General features: G+C 38.8%; 1 protein-coding gene across 8 annotated transcripts in view; it reads right to left on the minus strand.

Annotated features, from left to right (window-relative positions):
* Window positions 1–20,975, minus strand: part of CNKSR2 (connector enhancer of kinase suppressor of Ras 2) — a 212,888-nt gene that overhangs the window by 98,050 nt on the left and 93,863 nt on the right. For 5 of the 8 annotated variants that reach the window (XM_049835195.1, XM_049835194.1, XM_049835202.1 and 2 more), the window contains 2 exons: window positions 17,786–17,854; window positions 1,969–2,115 (listed from right to left, as the gene is read on the minus strand). The exons of 1 other annotated variant lie outside the window; for it this stretch is intronic. In XM_049835195.1, the coding sequence (XP_049691152.1) occupies window positions 1,969–2,115; window positions 17,786–17,854 (216 nt within the window). The remainder of the gene's footprint in view (window positions 1–1,968; window positions 2,116–17,785; window positions 17,855–20,975) is intronic. 2 more of the 8 variants (XM_049835197.1, XM_049835196.1) reach the window with 1 other exon arrangement.

Consider the following 20,975-nt stretch of genomic DNA (forward strand, 5'->3'; position numbering starts at 1 on the left):
CTCATCTCACCTAACACAGGTAATGTACATTTGGGCTAGCTGTCCAGACTCCCTTTCTCATCAACCGGAGAGAGAGAGGCACGCGCAGGGTCCAGCTCACCTCATCCTGCGGTAGATCAGTCTGACACCGGCCAGGACGAAGGAAGCAGTAACTATTACGTACGTCCTCTGGCCAAAGGGAGTCAAAATGAGAAATCTGAACGGTGTGCAGATATGTACATAGCAGACACCTAAAGTCAGATCAGTTGAGTAACACCCTAGTATCTGTACTCAACCAAGGATGCCGAGATGCAAAACAGAGCCAAATAAAACACACTAAAAGAAGACCGGATTTTTGCTTCTGGAAGTGAGTGTGGAGCTTTGAGCAGGCCCCCAACTTTAGCTCGTGACTGCATTCACTGTAAAAGGACCACAGGAATCCTCACTTTCCTACTGGGCTTAGTTTAAATGGTGGAAATTGGTTTCTGTCCAATTTCTTCCCACCCTTTTGGAGTAGCCTGTCTTGAATTAATTGCTTATTTGCTACTGTCTGGATCAATGGCCCATGTCAGAAACTTCTGGTTTGGGGTCTTCAAGGTACTTATTCTAGTGGCAAATGACAAAGCGAACCAAAAAGAATATTCAGGAGAATAACCCAATTCACCCAAAGAAATACCAAACTCACCCGAAGAGGATTTAGACTGAAAGCATTTGACTCCATTTAAAGCAATGATGTGCATTTTTCATTTGTATTTATGTTCTCACTAAAGCTATGATAAAAGTGCAGCCTTCAAGTATGGACATTCATACACTCAACATCATGCATACAGATTTCCAATTTTATGTTCAGACACTAATAAGATATTTTTGGTTGAAAGTTTTTTGATCACATCTAGTCAGTTCTTTATATCTGAAAGACCAAGACATCTCAATCATTCAAAAACTTACTCAGTTTCAAAGACAATGATGCATTTAACCATTACAAAATAATTTTTTTATATATATATATACATATTTGAAAGAAGTTCTTTGTGGCATTAGTTCTTCTTATGAATCTCTTAATATTTTAAACGGCAAAGACCACAGCTACTGCCAAGGGCATTTCTGTATCTCATTTTCCTTTTGCCCCAACTTTGCAGAAGTCTTATCTCTCTCTAATGTACTTAATTTTAAATTACACTTTTTATCGTGATAATAAAAATGTCCCGAAGAATGCATTCTTTATGCAAAGAAAATAAATTTCTAAATACTGTTCTATCTGAACTGAATGAAAAAAGGGATTATTTGTCAGTTCCATCTGTGGGTTACATGCTTTCATCAGTCTGGACATAACTTTTATGTCCTAGAGTAATCCATCACAGCAACATTTTATCCTAGAGTGAAACACAAAAGCTTTAATGAAACCATTCCATGGTTTTCAGCACATTACAGGCTTACTAAAATTAAAGGCCCAGACGGACATCCTGTGCTACACCGCCTTATGTGCAAGGGTTCAATCTCAAGGACAACTTTGACAGGAATACAACTTTATTTACATGAGGAAATTTTGACAGTCAAGTGGTTCATTGAATAAAATCACCTTATAAATTTTCCTATAACTCCATGATTGCTCAAATTGAGAACTCGAGATCTTTTCCTCCCCTCTTTCTTTGAGGTTATACTGCACTGAGAGATTAACAAGAATTCAAACTGAAATTTATCAGTTTCTAAAGTATGCTTGTTTCCCCTCATCTAGAAGAGTTATCTGGGGCTACTTTTCTGCATTGTAAAACACTGGGATGATTACCTCTTAACTTTGAAAAGTTCTACTAACAGGTTTAATTTCAATTGAGCTTATGAGAACAAACTGCAGAGAAATCATTTCAGAAACAATTTTTCAAAGCATACAAGAGTAAATCCATATGCTGCTGAGATGAAGCACAATAAAGCATCATTGAGATAATCTATAGTTAAAATGATGGTGTATGACTTATGATTAAGCTTCATTACCTGCAGAGCAAGGGGCTTCCATCTCATATTTTTCAGTAAAGCTGGTGCTGAGGTAAGCATGCTCTGAGGTCGCTTTTTCAAAGTTAAGATAACACCACTCGGATCCTCTCGTAGTGCATTCACCAAATTTTTCAACTGCCACCCCACCTGGTAACCAGTAAAATCATTACAATAAAATTGAGGTACAGTATTCAATATGTAATGTTCCCTTTTTAAATAAGATTAATAAAATAACATAATAGGAGTGTGTAGAGATATATATATATTAAAGGAGATTAACTCTAGAAATGTAAGAAATTAATTACTGCATAAAAATGTCAACTAAAATAATTATTATAATGCATTAAGATGGATATGCATCATTTCAGGTTTTAGAATTAATAAACTGCTGTTACTCCACTGTAAATGCACAATTAAATCTCAAAGTGTTTTCAAAATTACCTCTTGTACATAGACTTTAGAGACTAGAAAGTTAAAAAGCCCTGGCTTCTGCATTGACAGTTAATTCAAAACTGAGCATTTTGCACTCCATGGTTACTATTTAAAGTCCACTAACTACATGTAGTCATACTACTTCTACTCCTAGCAGTTATGCAAGCACAAACCAGTTCAGGAAAATCTTCTACTCTTCACACTGCTATAAAAATAAAATCAGAATTACAAGGCCTTTTTTTTTTAAATAGCACTTCTTTCATGATGATTTCAGAAACAAATACAGTAAATTAATGACAGAAATGTAGTCTAGCCACTACTTGAGTATTAGCCCAAAGTAAAGTCTTCCTAATTGAATTACAGCATTTTGAAATATTCTAAAATTAAGAACTTGACTAACATGGAAAGCAACAAGTCTTTATTTATAAACGCGGGATAGAACTTTCTGAATCATTTACTTCGCATGTTTGAAAAAAGCACTTCAAATATTAAAACAGTACAACCCATGACAATGGTTTTCAGTCTAAACAATGCCTGATTTTACATATCTATTATTCAATCCCTGTATTTTCAAGTCTGGCACCTGGAGTGGCAATACATAGAATCATACATCCCTTGAAAATCTTGGCCTGTAGACTTAGAAAGTGATTATTTCTGTAAACTTGACAGCTTCTCCATCTTTTTCTCTCTCTCTTCCACTAAACAAACAAGTAAATTTTCTTGATGTTTAAAGGATCACAGTTACAAAATTTTCATGCTTTTGCAATTTGTACAAGAACAATGTTAAGAAGAAAATTATCCAATTGAAAAGTTAAATTCTACTGAACTCTGAAGCAATAAGGTAACATCATCTTAAAATGGTTACTTTATATCATGTCAATATATTTGAAAAAAATCAAATAGGCAGCGTGAACAAAGAGAATGCTGATGTTCCTTATCACTGGTATAGAGCAACATGACACAAATATATATTTGTTATCTATGTTTAAGCAAAGTAATCACATGTAGGTTGTTGCTACTTTTTTTTTTACCTTATTCCCTATTATACCAAAACTCACTGTGTTTGCTCAGTATCACTTATTTTAAGAGCTGATACTCCCATGTGAGCATGCCGCTTAAGCCAACACTAACGCTTACCAACAGCCCTGAATCACAGACATGGTTCAATCCTCAACACTCTTCCTCAGCTACCGTCAACCTACTTGTCCTGTTCTCACCACAGCAAACTTCATTATATCCAGGATGCACTTCTACAGTAATAGGACTGCAAACAAACAAACAGGGTGCTGACAACATGCATCTCTATGCATCATTTCCCAGCTTCCACAGAAGACTTCCAAGCATGCTGGAATTCTTATTTTCAGTCCAATGTACTAGGCATATGGCTATTATACTTTAAATAAAATGAAACATGAACATAATCAGCTTCAGCCCAATTCCCACATCCCAGTGAAGTCTCCGTTCCGTTTCAACAGTATCTAAACCCAGTCTCAGTAAGTTCAAGCTTTGTGTCTTAATATTATGATTTCATAAAAAAATACCTTGCTATTTACAATACTGTTTTCCTACTTGGAGAGACTTCCACCACTCCTTAGAAACAATATATTCCCCACAGTTCCCTAATGCCACCGTGGGCATATGCAAGGGTTCATTTGCTACCCAAAAGAAGGAATTAAAGGCTTACAGTTCATGTAAGGTATCTCTGTACGAAAGCTACTGTACACTTTAATTCCCTAATGTAACAACTGGAGACAGATTTCTGGAGAGGAATCCTTCTGCTGAATAAAGCAGCACAGGGAGCCTTGAGAAGAACACGATGTGGCCCCCGTTAGGGAGTCAGGATATAAAATTCTTGCCATTTAAGTTGGTAGGTCACTGCACGCGAAAGCTGTGCTTTAAAGCCATCTGTTTCTCACCGAAATAGCCAGAGGAATATAAAAACAGAAAAACGGGGATTTTTGGTTACACTGGCAGTTTTTAAATTATTTTAAATGCACTTTCATACTTTGCAGAGATAGACTGTATCGTGTATTTCAACGACACCTTACATTGCAATAAATGGGAGATTAGTCTCTTTATGAGGGTTAGGGGGATTAAAGAAAAAAATCACTTCAAAGCACTAAATCTGATGTATTTAATTTAGAAGCTCATGAATATAAACAATTTAAATTAATTTTTCAGAGGAAAATTCTGAGTTTACTATAAATTTCAAATGAAGTTCATCCTCTGCTTTTACTTAGTTCCCTGACAGGAGTTTTCTGGCTAGTTCAGACAGTCCCTGGTTGCTTCTCATCTGTTGAACAGAAACAACTAAATTGGCCTAAGAGGAACAAGTCACATAAGAGGCTGTCAACAAGAAATTGAAGGAAACTGATGTCTACGTAGGAGGCATGCTTTCAGTTCCCACATAGTTTAGAACCCGTCAAAATTCAGATTGACACAGACTAAACAGAAGCAATCTTATTTGAGGAGGTCAGGTTTGAAAGTGGAAAAGGCAGTGAATATACCTGGAACTGACAACTGTTCTCCAGAAATCCACTTCAGTGATATGTAATCTACACTTTCTTTTAAGTGTGATTTGAATTTATTCTCTCTAATCTCTCCTTAGGATCTTCCCCGTTCTCATTACCTCCACAGTTATCAGTTCTCAACTTCTATTCATCAAGTTTTTGGGCAGAGCTTTCAAAGTCCCTACCACATCCTTTTTTTCTGCCCATGTACTGCAAAAATGGACAGTAATAAGAAAGTTTCATTACTGGTTTGAAAATTCAATAGATAAGTATAAGGGCTGTATTAGCAGACGACTTTACTTACATTAAAACAACCCGAGCAATGTATTTTTAAAAGAGCGCGCTATGCTGACCAGGTACCCATTTTTAAGAACCAAGCCAGTTACCGTTGCTTGCTTTAAAATAAATTTACATCGTTAAACCCAAGTGCCATCAGCAAGAGGTGGTCAGGAGAGGTCTCTCGAGCGGCAGCCGAAGCCCAGCGTTGGGTTTTGCTGCGCCGTGCCCGAATCACTCCCGGCTGCCGGTGCGGCTCACAGCCGAGGTCGGGGCCACGGGGGCTTTTTGGTGAGGAAGGAGGAGGGCGATGGGCTCGAGGAGCAGCACGGGAAGGCGAGCACGGCACGCAAAGATGGGGAACTAGGGGAAAGAGGGAGAGGAGAGCGAGGGAGCAGCACACTTCACCACCACCTGGACCCCAAACAGCAGGAAGCTTTGGCAGGGGGTGCTGGTAACGGTCTGCTCCCCCAGCCACCACCTGGGGCAAGAAGATGCCCCCGAGCAAGATGAAGCATATTTTAAAATAAGACCCCAACATTTCTTGGGCTTACAGCAAACACATCTGGATGACAGTATTACAACAGCCTGAAATAGAGCCCTTATTTTGAATTCCTATTGTAAATTGCCAAGAACTTTAACATTTTAAACTATTAAAAAGTTGCTTTTGAAGTAATGACCTTTTTTCCCCAGATGAACCTATTGCCCCCTTCATGACAAGCTTGGAAAATTGGTAGTAATCTTTCCTTTTTCTGAAGGTAAGCGTGACCATTCATAGAATCTTTTTTTCCACACTGATGCACCCATGACAGCATTCCAAAATTTCTGTGCTCATTCATGACTTCTGTGAGTACTGCTGTATGTTATGAGCCAGAGAGGAGCTCTGTAAAATATTAACATGCAGACAGCTCAAATACAATTGGATGGACCTAAACCAAGTATTTTTAGGATGCTACAAGATCCAGTACTAAAGAACCTACAGTCTGAAAAATCTAACACATGTATCCCAAAGAAACCATGGAACAGCTGCGTCGTTTAAAGGCACTGTGCAAATCTAATACACACTGAAACTACATCATCTAGAGGGTGGATTTATAGTCAAATGATAAATAGAACAGAGCCCACATTTTACAGGCGTATTCCTGTTCAAAGGGTCACCAGAGTCCCACAGAAGTTAATGGGAGCTTTTTGCTTCCATGAAAAGAAAATGTTGGGGGTTTTTTTTCCGCCAGTTACAGTAATTCTTTCCTGACTTGCAGATTTGTAAAAGGGAAAAGTAGTAATATCTTCACACTTTTGAAGGAAAAGTAATATCCTCCTGCTAAATATAACCTGCAAAGCTATGTGTTATTTTCTAGCTAAGCAAATATGCAAAATCCACTCTAATGTTTAATTTTAAAAAGTTACTGGAATGGGGAGATAATAAAAATTCTTATTCTTTCAATGTTGCCTGTTTTAAGTGCATGCAGCCAGAGCTCTTTGGCTTATCAACCATTTCAAGCTTCAAGTTTTTACTCATTTTTCAGGAAAAAAAAAAAAGAAATTTCTAGGAGAAAAGTGTATTCACCTTAAGAAATGGGTGTTTTTTTAAGCACTACCATATCTATCAAACATCTCGCATTTTATAAATAAGAATTAGTGCATAAGAAAAAACCAACCAACCAACACTGCACTTCAAATCACTATCAAACCTAGCATGTTTTTAAGCAAGTCAGAGTCTGACCAGAAACTATCTGGCGTCACACTGTTAAATTAACAGATTGATTTCCATAAACACTGGCCAGAAATGAGGATGGTCAGCTGGCAGCCCTATGAAACACATATGTTAGCAGCAAGCATCTCCTTCCCTTCCCCCAGCTGCAGATGCCTGAAAAGGCTAAAAAATAATGGAAGGCCATAGGTCTTCCGCCCCCAGAAAACATTATTGGGTGAGGAAACCACAGAAGGATGTTTACAACACGGACTACCACAGAGATGAAAGCTGTATGTGTATGCGGTAGGAGAAGCAGTGTCAGGGAAGCAGCAGATGCCTGTCAGGGATTTATCCAGCTTCTTAAGCTAGCTTGATAGCAAACATCCAGGCTTACATAACAGTTTTCTCCCAAAGAGGAGAGGTGAATAATATTGTGATTGCGTATGCTGCAATTCTAATTAAAGAGTGTTTTGGCTATATTATCTAAATAAATGCAATTTTCCTCCAAGGTTAAAGTCAGTTCCGTGCATCCCTAGAACGTCAGGGACCACACCGTACTGTACCATTGCCCAAAGTCACAGCAACACAGTTTGTATGTAAAGTACATTGAAGAAAAGCACATCCTTTACTTGAGAAAATCCTGATGTTGCACTAAAACTTTCACTACTACCACCAAACTATGAAATAAGTAATTTTTATATTCATTTTTGGCTATGTAAACTACAGCTCACGAATAAGAGACTTTCCCAAGAATAAACTAAGTTAGGACCCAAGCTCACAGCTCAATACAGAAGTTACTGCCTCTCATTAAGCTGCTCTAATCGCATTTCCCTGTCAGAAAATGTATCTGATCCAGAGCCTAACTTCTGACCGATTTTACTACCTTGCTCCTTTTAGGTATTTGCACAGCTCAGTTCCACCATAATTCGACAAACTTCGCAACTGTTGGCTACGTGACAACAGTGCACCTCGGTAACAGAGACAAGCATCTGTTTTATCCGTGAGGGAACTGAAACTTGAATTATCCAGGGACACAGAACCAGTTCTGTATTGAAGCTTGGACAGCGTTTAACAACAATTCTTACCTTTCACTTTTCACTGTTAGAATCAACCTTCAGTTCAGAGCTACCTCACTGTTTTGCTTTTGAGTCATTGCTAGCAACATCCTAGAACAAATAAACGATATTTGTTGGGAACAGCAAAGACTCCAACTTCATGGGTTTGATTATATCCTATTTGACAGATGTGAAGTCGGTGACTAGGTACAATTTTTGAGGAAAAAGGGTCTCACTTCCCTATTTCATGGTATGGCTCTAAAAAACTGGGGGTTTTACCGCAGTTTTCTCGGTTTTGGTATACCTCTGAAATTTGAGGCATCCTCCCTCACTCAGGTACCTGCTCTTCGCCACAGTGACTGGCTGTCCCCAGCACGATGACTGTAAGGCTCCTCTCTCTTCAACCAGGAGTACAGATAACCAGAAGAGACAGGCACTGGCAATTGCGAGGGGTTTCATCCAGCCTTCCATCCACTTGCGGAATGTGGATCTCCGTATTATTTAGCCTCAAGGGGACTAAATTCACCCTTTCAAACCCTGGAGAGGTGTCTCAAGCACCAAGAGGTGCATAGTTCCAGGTTAAAGGGCTTCCCTGAAGGCAAAGCCCTGCGCTGATGGGAATACACGTGCACAAAGCCCAGCCACACAACAGGCGAGAAAACCACCAGGTCCCCGCGCCAGGAGCAGGGAAACGAGGGTTCTGGTCCCAGTTCCCAGCGACCGCTTTTTTGTGTAATATAAACGCAATACAAAGTACACACATATGGCAGGGAACGGGGTCTGAAAGCCGCGTTGCGACGAGCAGCTCCTACCCCTTCTGCAGCAAGGGCACAGACATTAAACTACTATGGGAATAAAGATGCTGCCTCCAGACTCCTCACCTGGCCTCATTTTCAGGAGCTTCCAGGGAAGGTACGGAAAGCCCAGCCGCCTACCTCCATTTCGGCAGGGCTCCCAGCGAGGGACAGACCTCCACTGCCCAAGAAGAGCATCCCTGGGTGGCCACAGGTGAGCACTAAGGAAACTTAATGCTGATAAACGTCTGAGCAGGCGCAGAGAGTCGGTGGTACGAGCCGAAGGCTCAGGCAGGATTGAGGCAGGCTGGATCACACCCAAGTTTCCCGCAGATTAAGCTGCGGTATGGAGGTGGGTGGCCTCATCCTTCCTGGGGGAAGGGAACAGCCCAGTTCTCCGTGCTTCACACGGCGTAAGGAACGTGCTGCTCGGGAGCGACCCCGCAGTGTTAACCCACCACAGCCACATCTGCCTTACACTGACTCGTTTGTGCTGCTGTGTGCTTCAGCTCACAGTGGGGATTTGAGGCACGCGGGTGCGTGCATTGCGTATTCTCATAGTCAAATTCCCAAAATGGTTGTCCTGGAATTAAAGTAATAAATATATATAAACATATATGCATACACACATATATAAATAATTCTGTTTCAGATTAGATTTACATTATCGCAACTTAATATTTTAGAATGATTCTAGTGAGTCTGTAATTCCAACAGTCTTTGACACCCCCCACTTTTCAGTGTATAAATAAACTACCTGAGATGCCCAGCTGCCCTGCAGCTAAATAGTGCTGCTATCCTTGAAACAGATGTTTCTTGAGACTGAATTTGTATAGTGAAAATAAATTAACATGTGTACAAAGAAATTGCAAAAAAAAAAAAAAAAAAAAAACCACCCTCAAAACCTTAAAGGTCACTAATTACCAAGCAACCGAAAAAAACCCTCAAAACACCAAAAGCTTAGCTAAAGGAAGGGCAAGGATAGGGAGTTAAAAGAAATTGTCATAATAAAGCAGTAATTATTTAGCCATGAAAGTTCTTTTCTTTTTTTGTTCCACTTTACTGCTATTAAAATAATCAGCCATAGATTACGTATAACGTTCAAGCCACTGAGGTGTTCTAAGCCAGTACTAAGGGTTTTTTTTAATAAAAATTTACATATTCAGAGTACATCTACTCAAATCAGGCATAGAATTTCCCTGCTTTTATTTTTGCTCCCTCATGACACAGCATTAACTTCCTTTTCTTACTGTTGTGCTCTACTTTTACAACTATCACCGTCTTACACTTCCTCACAATTACCTCCTAACTTCATCAGAATAAGATAATGAATTATGCAACAGAAGATCTGCTGTGTAATTTACACAGCTGCTACCCGCACAAAGCACAGAGGTATTCAAAACTACAGAATGCCAACTCGTGCGTGGTCCAGGCTGCGCACAACTGTAGTACCAGCCATGTAATCTGCACAACTTTGAAGACGTCTCTCCTTACCTTTCATCTCCTTCTCTACAGCGTACTTCAATTTTCAGCAATGTCAGTTAAAAGGGAGATTATTAGCAGCAGAATAATAGCTGCCTCCCCTTCCAAATACACATACCTGAACTGACACTAACAGCAAGCCTTTCAGCCTGTTCTTATGAGGCAGAAAGAGTAATATACTCTGTATTCTGTTCTATAGGCATCAACATAGTTAACAATCAAAACCTCCAATTCTACTTATTATCTGCTACCCGGGAATAAAACACATGCTCTAATCATACATTTCACACACCAGAGACTAAGAAATTTTGAAAGAATTATTTTAACTGCAGAATTTGCAGTATTCTCACTATCAAGAACACACTGTTAACATTGTAATTTAAATTGCCTGCAAATACAAATTGTACCAAGATTAGTAGTCAGCAGCAACTACTATGAGAGTATGAAAATAATTTTTATCAGGAATATATGCAAAAAGTTTTTGGCAGCACATTGTCTTTCGGTATTTCTGTTGGAAATATTAATACCATTTATGGCACCTCTTAGAGGACTTTTTTTCCTACGGAAACACTACCATATGGGGAAAAAAAGCAAAACATAAAACTACTGCACAAAATAAATAAATTAAAATCCATCATCTCCCAGTATGTTCTGTACAGAAAGGTGAATTTAACAATTAGATCACAAGAATACTCCACAGAATACTGCAGCAGTTTTTAGCAGATACACCCTCAGGAGTATGGTCGTAAGTCAAGCTTGTATAGAAATACTTGATTTGGCTACAGACTCAGTAACTTGGCTATCGCCAGCAGTGAAACTATGAGGGCCCACCCATGACATCCACAAAAAATGTCAACCGATACTGCAGCAGGATTCTTCATACAATTAGAGTGCTTCTAAAAGACACATTGGTGCCTTCAAAGTCAGCCCAACTGTGTATTCCCAAACTGCAGCCAGTGCCATACAGAGCAGTCTATGTCATCAATTACAAAAGAACAACTTCTTTTCCCCAAAGAAAAATAATGGAAGAAGTCAATAGTCTGCTGAATGGCTATTCCTATGTGTCCATCTAACCACATGAGCAAACTACCAGGGCTGACTGATAACAGAGCTGTCCATTCTGGGGTACAGCCACGACAGAAAAAAACCTACGGTTTTGAGTGAGCTGGGCGACACAGCAGATGGCAACCGGTGACCAAGACCACAACCAGCCGGCAGGGAAGGCTTCTAGAAATACAGCGTACGGCCACCGAACCCATGTCCCAGCCCTGTGAGAGGATGGGCACCTTCTGTTGCCCCAGTTTCTTCTATTCCTTCCTGAAAGGACTCCTACAGTAATCCGAACTTCTCAGCGCTTGGCTTTTACACAGCTCCCTCAACAGCGTACCAGTCCCACAGGTGAGGCTTAACATGCCCAGCACGTGTTCTTCGAACGCTGTAGTGCACGGTAACGGCAGCAGCGGGCGGGATCAGGTGCTCTGGAGCGCAGATCCAAAAGCACGCTAAAAATGGGATGTCGGTGCTGGGGTCGCGGGACCGAGCCTGCCACGCGCAAAGCCTGAGGCAGTGAGGAGCAGTTTCCGTGACCACTTGTGACTTATGAGTGACCCCGCCAGTGCTCCCTTTCCATCTGGGGGCACTGTCAACCAGGGTTAATGCTTTCAGCTAAGCCAAGCAGGCCGACTTTAAATCAAGCTAGAAGCGCTCACATCGGTAAGCCCTGGTATCATCTAGGAGAGGGGGAGCTGCTGAAAGGCAGCGCAGCGTGGCTTTCTGCTGCAACTGAACTAATTCACTAGCTGGTGACACAGGTGTGTAGTTAAGCGTGAAAATTTCACGTGGAATGAAAAAAAATGGGAAATTATTTGAAGTTTGGCAGCAATAAGAAACAGCGTGGGCTGGCCAAGCGTATGCTGCTCTAACACAGATGCAACAACACCTTGTTTGTTAGCCAGTTTGTCGTGCCAGACTTAGAAGTGCAAGTGGATGCCCACACTGACACATCACGCTCGTTACGTAAAAATGAGCCTGTGCTCATCAGTGGTGTGCGTTTTCACAGCTCCGAACAAGCCCCAGGATTAATGGAAAACAGATTCCACGGACAAGAGCACCCAGCATTTGTGCTGCAGAAATGGCAGGAGGGTCCTTGCCCGTTCAAACTCTGAACTCCAAATCCAAGTGGGGCAGTTCTCAAAGCAGAGATACTGTATCCATGGAGCTACTGCCAATTACCTCCATTAATTTTATTTTCTCAAATATTTACTTCATTTAAAAAATATTTGGGGAAAACTAAAATGACATCTATCTACATACGCACAAATGCCCGCTTTCCTAACTCCTTAAAAGACTTAACTCCTTCCTCTTCTTCAGAGTACCTGAGAATCCTCTCTCCCTGGAGAATATTTCTTGGAAAGCACGACATAATTAATCTGTATTTGTGAAATTTGTCAAGTTGTTTCTCCTTTTCATTTATACTCACGTAAAAACATTTGCACTCACCATTGGGAAACAAAACATCATCATTCCTCACACATTTCATTTCTGCAATATCACACTTCCCTGACATAAGGGATACAAAATAATGTATTTCTATGTGTATTCGCACATCTATGTAGAAAAGAGATCATAAATAACACCATATAATCTCAACGCAAATTCCACGTTAAGGGAATTGCAAATTCACAAAAAGATTTTTCATTTTGAGAGGATCACGACAATTTAGCTCCTTTATCAGTGTTACACAATACTTCTGGAGATTGAAAAGAAAGAATAAAGAATTAAACTGAAATTTTGAGAGGGCATTTGGAGGACAGACTACATTTGCCAAAATCGAAGTACGGTCCTCATGTCCTGACAAACTACAGAGAGCTCAGGACAGAGCCCTGCAGAGAACTAGGTTACTGCCATAAAGACTTCCATTAACATTTCTGAATAGACCTAAAAAGCTTTTAGATGTAAATCCCACCTACCTCGAAATATTTCTGTTAACATTTACCAAGCCATTATAAACAGAGAGAGCCCAAGGATTTGGAGAGGATTAAAATCATGATTTGGGAGCTATTACTCTATCTACTCTTCCATAAAAGCACATCCATGGCAGCAACAGAAGGAAGCTGAGCACAGGCATATTTCTTTTGAACTTTTATGATCTTGCTGCACTGTTTTGTTGTTCAAGTCAAGCATCGTAAGAGAATAAAAATATTATTTTAAATGAAAGAAGTTGTTAGCGGAAGTTGTTGTATAAGGTGTCACACATGTAATGGCAAAATCTTGGAGTGACACTGCTGTCCCCTCCCTTACACTCCTCCAGCCCACTTCCCCGCTGAATCTCTTTAGAAATACCATTTCCCTCAAAGCCAAGTTAATAAGGCCTTAAATGAAATATCTGTGTTCAAAAAAAAACCTAGCTTGGATATGAAACAGATCCTGTTAAACAGTGCAGAAGAACTGAATAAACAGAAATATTGGCAACGCCATTTTTCTGCTTATAAATGTTTTGTTTTGGTTTTCCCCAAATAAGACACCTACTGCAAACTCCCTTTGGGATGCATTCGCTCCAGATTCATATGCACCCCAAGCTCAGCATTTCCTATCAGCTGGAATTTCCCAGCTCCCCACAAACCCTGGGAGGTTCTGTTGAAGTTGAACTCTTCTCACTAATTGTACAGTGAATCTTAAAAACCTGTTCCTTACTTTTTTCTAAACAAAGATTAAATTAGGGTAAGGATCTAGAAAGGTATCATACCTGTCTTAAGCATTTACCCTTACAGAAAAGCAAGGTATCATCTTGTTAATGTATCCATCATGTTTCAGAGGAATTTTAGCAAAATCTTTTCCAAGTTTTTGTACTGTAAATACAAAAAGAATTCCAGCAACTCACTTCTGTGGACTTGGCTTGGCCCATAAGAGCCCACAGGAATTTCCACACTAAGGAACACGCCATATAAACGGTACGTGTTATCTATATACTATATGATTCCAAAAAATCCAATTTCAACAGCAACTTATAGGTGTTAAAGACATTAAACATACCAGCTTCTACATGAAACAGATTGGTAACTGACCGTCTTCACCTATTTTGCCAAATTAAACACATTTTTTTTCCGTCATCTATATTTACATTCATTCTGATGAGTTTTAGCCAACAAACACAAATTTTGGGAATCCACGTCTATCATGTGTCATATCATATTTGTATTAAATCCATGATCTATATCATACTTGTATTAGAAGTATATGCAATGTGCCAAAAATGCCTCCGAAATAAAGAAACTATGCATAGGAGATGATACAGGAACAGCCTGTTATTCAAGAATCCTACACCATCCTGAGTCTATACCTCCCTGTTTTCTGCTTGGAGTATTTCTCTACTGCTTTATCACTGATGCAACCACAAAGAGAACAGTAATAATTCATGTAAGCAATAATATTGTTTCCTGCACTTTCAGTTGTTTAAAAGGAGGACTATCTCAAGGCAAAATACACTCTTGAATTATATATGGGCAGAAACATGAGTACTGCAGTACAGTGCAAATTCTGAATTGCCTTAATAACTTTTTTGTTTGTTTACATTGGAAATATTTTAGACAGGCAGGCTTTTAGAGGAGATTAAGAACGGAATTTACAGTGAAGTTTAAGAGAAGACAGTGCCTAAATCCTCTGCATTTTAATGGGGGAGTCATGCCTTTTAGTTACACAGCTGTTTAAAAAAAATTCTATTTCTGTAAGGCAAAACTGACACAGAAGATTCACATAGCTATCTAACCTCAACAAACCACAATTTAAAGGACAATTTTCTGAACATTAACTTTTCACTAACTTTAGGCCTAATCTTATTATTTTTTTATTTTAAAAATTCAGAAGATATTTACATTCCAGACATCCTGCCAGCAACAAGTGGAATACATCCTGTTATGCATGTTTTCTATCAACATCTCAAAAGATCAGGGTAATCATTCTAAATCCTTTGATTTCACTGCCAAACAAAATAGTATGAAGATTAGGCATCACTACAAGCAAAGAGAGGATGTCAATAGAGAATTTAAAACTATTTGACACCCAGTATTAGGACATGTATAATAAAAATCAGTGTAAGTGACTTAACTATTCTCCTGCTTTGTCATGCTGCTTATCTGAAAGCCAGTAGGCTTTCTGAAAGAACCAAAAGTACTAAAAGCCAGGCATTAACTTCACTTCAACAAACAGAATACACTGAAATAACTGAAGAAAATACAGAAAAAAAGTTTTATCTCTAAAATAAATTTAAAGTTAGATTTTTTTTTTTTTTAGATTTTGATTCTCCACGTACAAGACATCACCTAAGTTACATGTGAACAATACTTCCCTACAGCTCTAGTTAAATCTTAAAATTAGTCATAGTTATTTCTATATTAACTACGAGTGATAATGTATGATCAGTTACAAGGAGCAAGTAGAAAACATAGGATCTGTTTATCAACTGATAAGCAGTATTTGAAGTGTAAAAAAATGCTATAAACAGAAAAGACAAAATGTATTATCTTCAGAATTATTTATCTCTGAAGTAAGAATCACTGTAAGGAATAATATCTCTTCTCCACAGAAAAAAAGATTCCTAGAACTGGACAGTAAATTCGTTATGACAGGGGCCAGAGTACAAAAGGACTGACTTAGACTCTTGCCAAAAGAAATAAAAGGATTAAAATAATACTGAAACATCTATAGAAAAGATCAAGAATTTGGGCTTTATAAATTGGAAAGTGAATGACGTGCACCTTTGTAAAAGTAACTTGGGAGGTGCTATCACATTTCTAAGAGAATGCCAGCTGACTCTCACTGTGGGAAAGCGACACTAAAATACAAGGAAGTTACTTGTATACAAGATCAACTATGTCAATTATTTTAATTCTATTGTTGATACAACAAAGCAAGGACATATGTAAATGTGTGATTTAGTCTACTACTACACATATCCTCTACACCAAATGTTACTGCTGAAAAATTAAATTAAGTTTGTCTTAGCTCCCTATGGTCTTTTTTCCTAGAGCTACAATCAACTCTTTTTTCTGTACGTCTCAAAATACCTAGATTCGCTAATGCAAGAGCCAAAACACTCCAATCCCACATTCGAAATTCCATCCAACTAGGTAAGAAAGCTCATTTTAAAGCTTGTCAAAATGTTTTTATTATTAGTGTTAGGAGTAAGAATCTGATCTTTCCATCAAATAAATGCAGTGTAAATGTTCCAGGAAAACTAGAATAATCACCTAGTTGATTGGAAATTTTCAAGTTGACAAGGCAACTTTGCTATATAGCACCATCAGAATTTGCTGGAAAAACTAGCTAGCATAAGGATCAAACGCTTGTTGATGTGCTGCTTCAGATGTGTATACATTTTGATAGTATAATAATGTTCTAAAATGTTTTTCATATTAAAGTGATGTCATGAGCTTTCTTAGTGCAGAAATATAAAGAAATTAGTCATCAACTGTACATGTAAGTAATCACGGGATACAGTACTTATTAAGAATCTATATGGCCAAAAAAAGTATTAAAATTCACCCTAAGCTGCTCAGATTTATCAAATTGCATTGCATAGCTCAAAAGATAGCTTCTCATCAGTTAAGTTCCACATATGTACTGTATATTTGACATCAAACTTAGCTGGAGGCTAAACTGAAATATTGCACTAATTTGTGCAGAGGAACTGACGTGATGTACAACGGCCTAAACCTAGAAGCGGAACCCCATGGGGAATGGCAAAACACACTTTTAACAAACTTCTTCTATATTAATAATGGCGGCCTAGGATATTTTTTTTGTCAGTTAAATTGCTCGCAAGGACACGTGTAATTAATATCATATATTGACTCTCACTACTCTTAAGAAACCTTATACTTTGGAAAAAGTATAGTTGCTTTCTATACTGACAGTCTGCTCTTTTCTGTTACGAAGCCTTACCTTAGAAAAGGTAATTTTATTTTAACAGTTCACCAATCCTAAATAAAATCACCAGGAAGCAACATGCATCTGTTCACACAAAGAGCAACTTGCATGGTATTAGTTTTCTTGCTTATCACATCTGAAAGATTTGTTTCATCTTAACTTTCCAAGTTTAAAAAAATCTGTATTTAAATTAAGCTAAGCACCCTATGGGAATTTTACATGCTTTTGTTCTCGAAAACCATGTTCTACACATTCCAGTAGATTTGGAAAGTAGTACGTTTTCCAGCTTCCAGGAAGTAAACATGATCTTAAACCCACAAGGGCACATTTCCAACTCCCTGCATCCCTTTGACCAAACCCTTCCATTACACTAAACCCAACTGTCTATTAACAGAGCATGGGTAAGCAGAAACGACCCTAACATATCTCCCAAGCCACAGCAATTTAGCCTAACTTGATACCTCCAGTGATACTCAGAGGATTGGGGCTTAACTTAACAACAGTGTGGTTTCAAAAGAGAAAAGGAAAATTTAGATGTTAGAACAAATAATGATTTATAAAAACACATTTTTCTACACATTTCTTCTCTACACATGCTGATGTGCCATGACACCTCTTTCTCCAATTGACACAGAACATAGTTATACATACCACAGTTTGGTGGTTAACTTGAATCACTTCATCCCCAGCATGGATTTTCTTGCACCGATCTGCAGGTGACTGAATTTAAAATAAAAGAGATGATAAAGAATACAGTTCTTACTGGTCATCATCTCTCTTTCAGCAGTATGATTGCTAAGCTATGTAAATCAGGTTAGACTGATAATGACATTCTACTGTGAAATAAAGAATTAAAGTAATATTTAATAAATCAATTCACTGTTATTGGAGAAAAATAATCTGTACTATTGTGCACAATACAATCAAATGTTAAGAAAGGTATGAATGTTTTTTTATTAAAGTGTAACCGAGTCCTAAGGATTTTGTTTTAATTTCACTCTGCCAAGAGTGCTTTAATCTGCCTGACATCTCTTAAACCCTGAAAGCCAATCTTTGACTGAATTTTTAACCTATCAAGACTAATTGGCAACTCCTCATAAAAAAAATATCACAAGATTGCCTTTTTATTCTACAATGTTTCACTATGTTGCAGAGAACTTCAGTAAATTACTATTCTTCAAAGAGTACACAAGGAGAGAGGATTAGGTTAGGTACCAGCTAGGAAGATCATGTAAGTTACACGGTAACTTAGTTTCTGATCATTATTAGGGTGAAAGAAATGCAACCAGCATCAAAATCCTCCAAAAAAAAAAAAAAAAAAAAAAAAAATCACATTTCAAAAAGCAAAGCAGTTTTGTTCTTTGATTTTGCCTCAATAAAACACCTCAACAACAACAAAAATCCAAACAAAAAGCCCAACTGTCCCCCATAAAGTGACATCCCCCCAAAACTTTCCCTTCTTCTGTCTTCTATATTTACAGTAGACCAACTGTTTTCTGAGATAAATACCTCTAAGTTTAGAGGAAAATAAGTTCCTTCAGCTTTTCATAGAGTGACAACACTTCGATTGTTTTCTCTCAATAACTGCAGCTGCCAGCCTATGAAGGCACTTTATCAACCTAAAGCTAGAAGGCGAGACTGACAGTTTGAAAAAAACCCCCAAGCTGCTCAGGAGTAGGTTTCCAAAACGCTGCTATGAATTTTACAGAAAGGAATGAAATTAAATTCATTTTCAGGTGAGATAAGAGGTGATCTAGAGAATATGCTCCAGGTCTGAAGTGTGGACTGTCTGTTATAACCTATGCATCCCCATTCAAAACACATGTCCCATAGCTACGCCATGACTTTCTAGTGCAATTGCACGTAATTCATGGCCTAAGTTAAGGACAGTGTTTAAATGGAAGCTATCCAAGAGAAACATGAGGCTGAAAGAAGGGTCACTCATGACTCAGACCTAGGAGACATTGCTCAGAACATCCTAAATCAAGCTGGGCTAGTAAAAGTGTAATTTTATTTACATAAAGAACAGCAGCCTTGACTTTTTGGCACTACTTCAGCATTAAAGGTGTTGGCTGAGTGACATGGGGAAAAATTTTAACACTGGTGATTATGTTCTAATGATCTGTCTTCTGCCTGCCATTTCACTACTCACACTTACTCATTCATCCCTCTAACAATCTTTATAATCCTCCTATGTAATACTGCTATTCTAGCTCAGATGCAGTTACACCTAAGACTTTCAAAACATAAAACAAGCAAATCTTGTGTCATTACCATTGAACTCTACAGGAGTTTATTACAATACAAACTTTCTCTTGTATCAACTTCAGCGCTTGCAGCTTAAATCTTGACAAAACAGATAGTTTGTGTAGCAGTTTGCCGAGCCAGTAAAATATGGTCTGAGAACCTTCAAATTAGAAAAGTCTACTTTAAAAAAAAACCTCATTGCAATTATGCCTTGAGCACGCTGCAAGGTGAAGTAAAAATCCTTTATAAAGGCATCTCAAGGCTGTGGCCTTACGAAGAGGTTGCAGTTCTTGTTCCTTATTGCTTTTTCCTCCTAAGTAAAGAATACAGACCTTGCTGCAAAGAAATAGTATCTTTTATCATCACTATTTAAGGAAAACAGAGGAGAATTGATAACCTCTTTCTTTTTTTAATGTATATGCTGATCATTAAGCAAAAGATCCATTCATGAAGTCCTACCAGGAGGAACAAAGTGTGTCACGTGACAGCTATATCTTCATTAGCTGGCAATTCGGTTCAACAGGGAGTTGAACAGCAGATGGAAGTACCTGTCGCTGAGGGTCACACGTCGATACCGCACAAGCTATTCAAGAATCTGTTTAGGACTTATTCTTCAGCACAGATTTAGTTTTGTCCTTTAGGCTAAATGTTGTCTTTGTCCCATTCCCCCAGTACACCCACACTGTCTGAAAGACCAGTTTAGACCCCCTGGAGCACATTTGCTGCATGCCCAGAGTGGAGATTTTGGTGTTATTTCTTCTGGAAGGCCTCTCTTCCCGAGATCTAAGGGCACCCCACAAACTCAACCAGTGCGCAGTAAGCGGGGACACTGGGAGAACCCCCTTCAAAGTTACACTCCTGCTAGAGGATGCACTGCATGCTATTGCTTTAGAAAATACTCTTTTTCTACTGAAAAAACAAATTACAGAATGGCCTTATTTGCAGAATACATTTGTTTTGTGAATTAAAAGAATCCCTCCGACATGGTCTAAAAGGGCTACTCAATAAGCAAGCTGTAATCTCTTGCTGGACCAATACACCCTTTAGATTTGTTACTTCCAAACAAAAGAGGGTAGACGTGAACCAGAAACCTCAGCTTGCTCTAATGGTACAGGACCACCAGAGAGAAGCTCTTACGGGGCAGTGACCCGTGCGGAACTCTGCTCTCTCGCAGTTCAAGTTTCAGCGCTCAGCTGCTTTGAACTGCTGGGCTGATACACTGGGAGAGACGACTCCTAATGCTGAACAGCACGATCCAAACTCTAATGGGCTTTGTAGCTGGACATCAAATGGCTCAGATGGCAAACAGAAAAAGCAGAACTGCGGTTACAAAAACTGCTGTTACATTAATGTGGCTAGCACTGCCATGCTACTGTGTTTATTAAAAAGACGAGTGCTTCTCTGTGATCTTTCAGGAAAGTGTAAGACAAAAAGTCTGCCAATGCTTCACTTGGAGGGGCAGAATTGGAAAGAAAAAGGCCACAAAATTTTGCCTAAAGGGAAGAGAATTTGGATTCTTACTGTTTCCTAGAAGTTAAATTGAATCACAAAGAGTAAACATGTCAAAACTTGTCAAGACCCAACAGGTCAGATC

This window comes from Accipiter gentilis, chromosome 32 (assembly GCF_929443795.1).
Source record: "Accipiter gentilis chromosome 32, bAccGen1.1, whole genome shotgun sequence".
Taxonomy (NCBI): Eukaryota; Metazoa; Chordata; class Aves; order Accipitriformes; family Accipitridae; genus Astur; species Astur gentilis.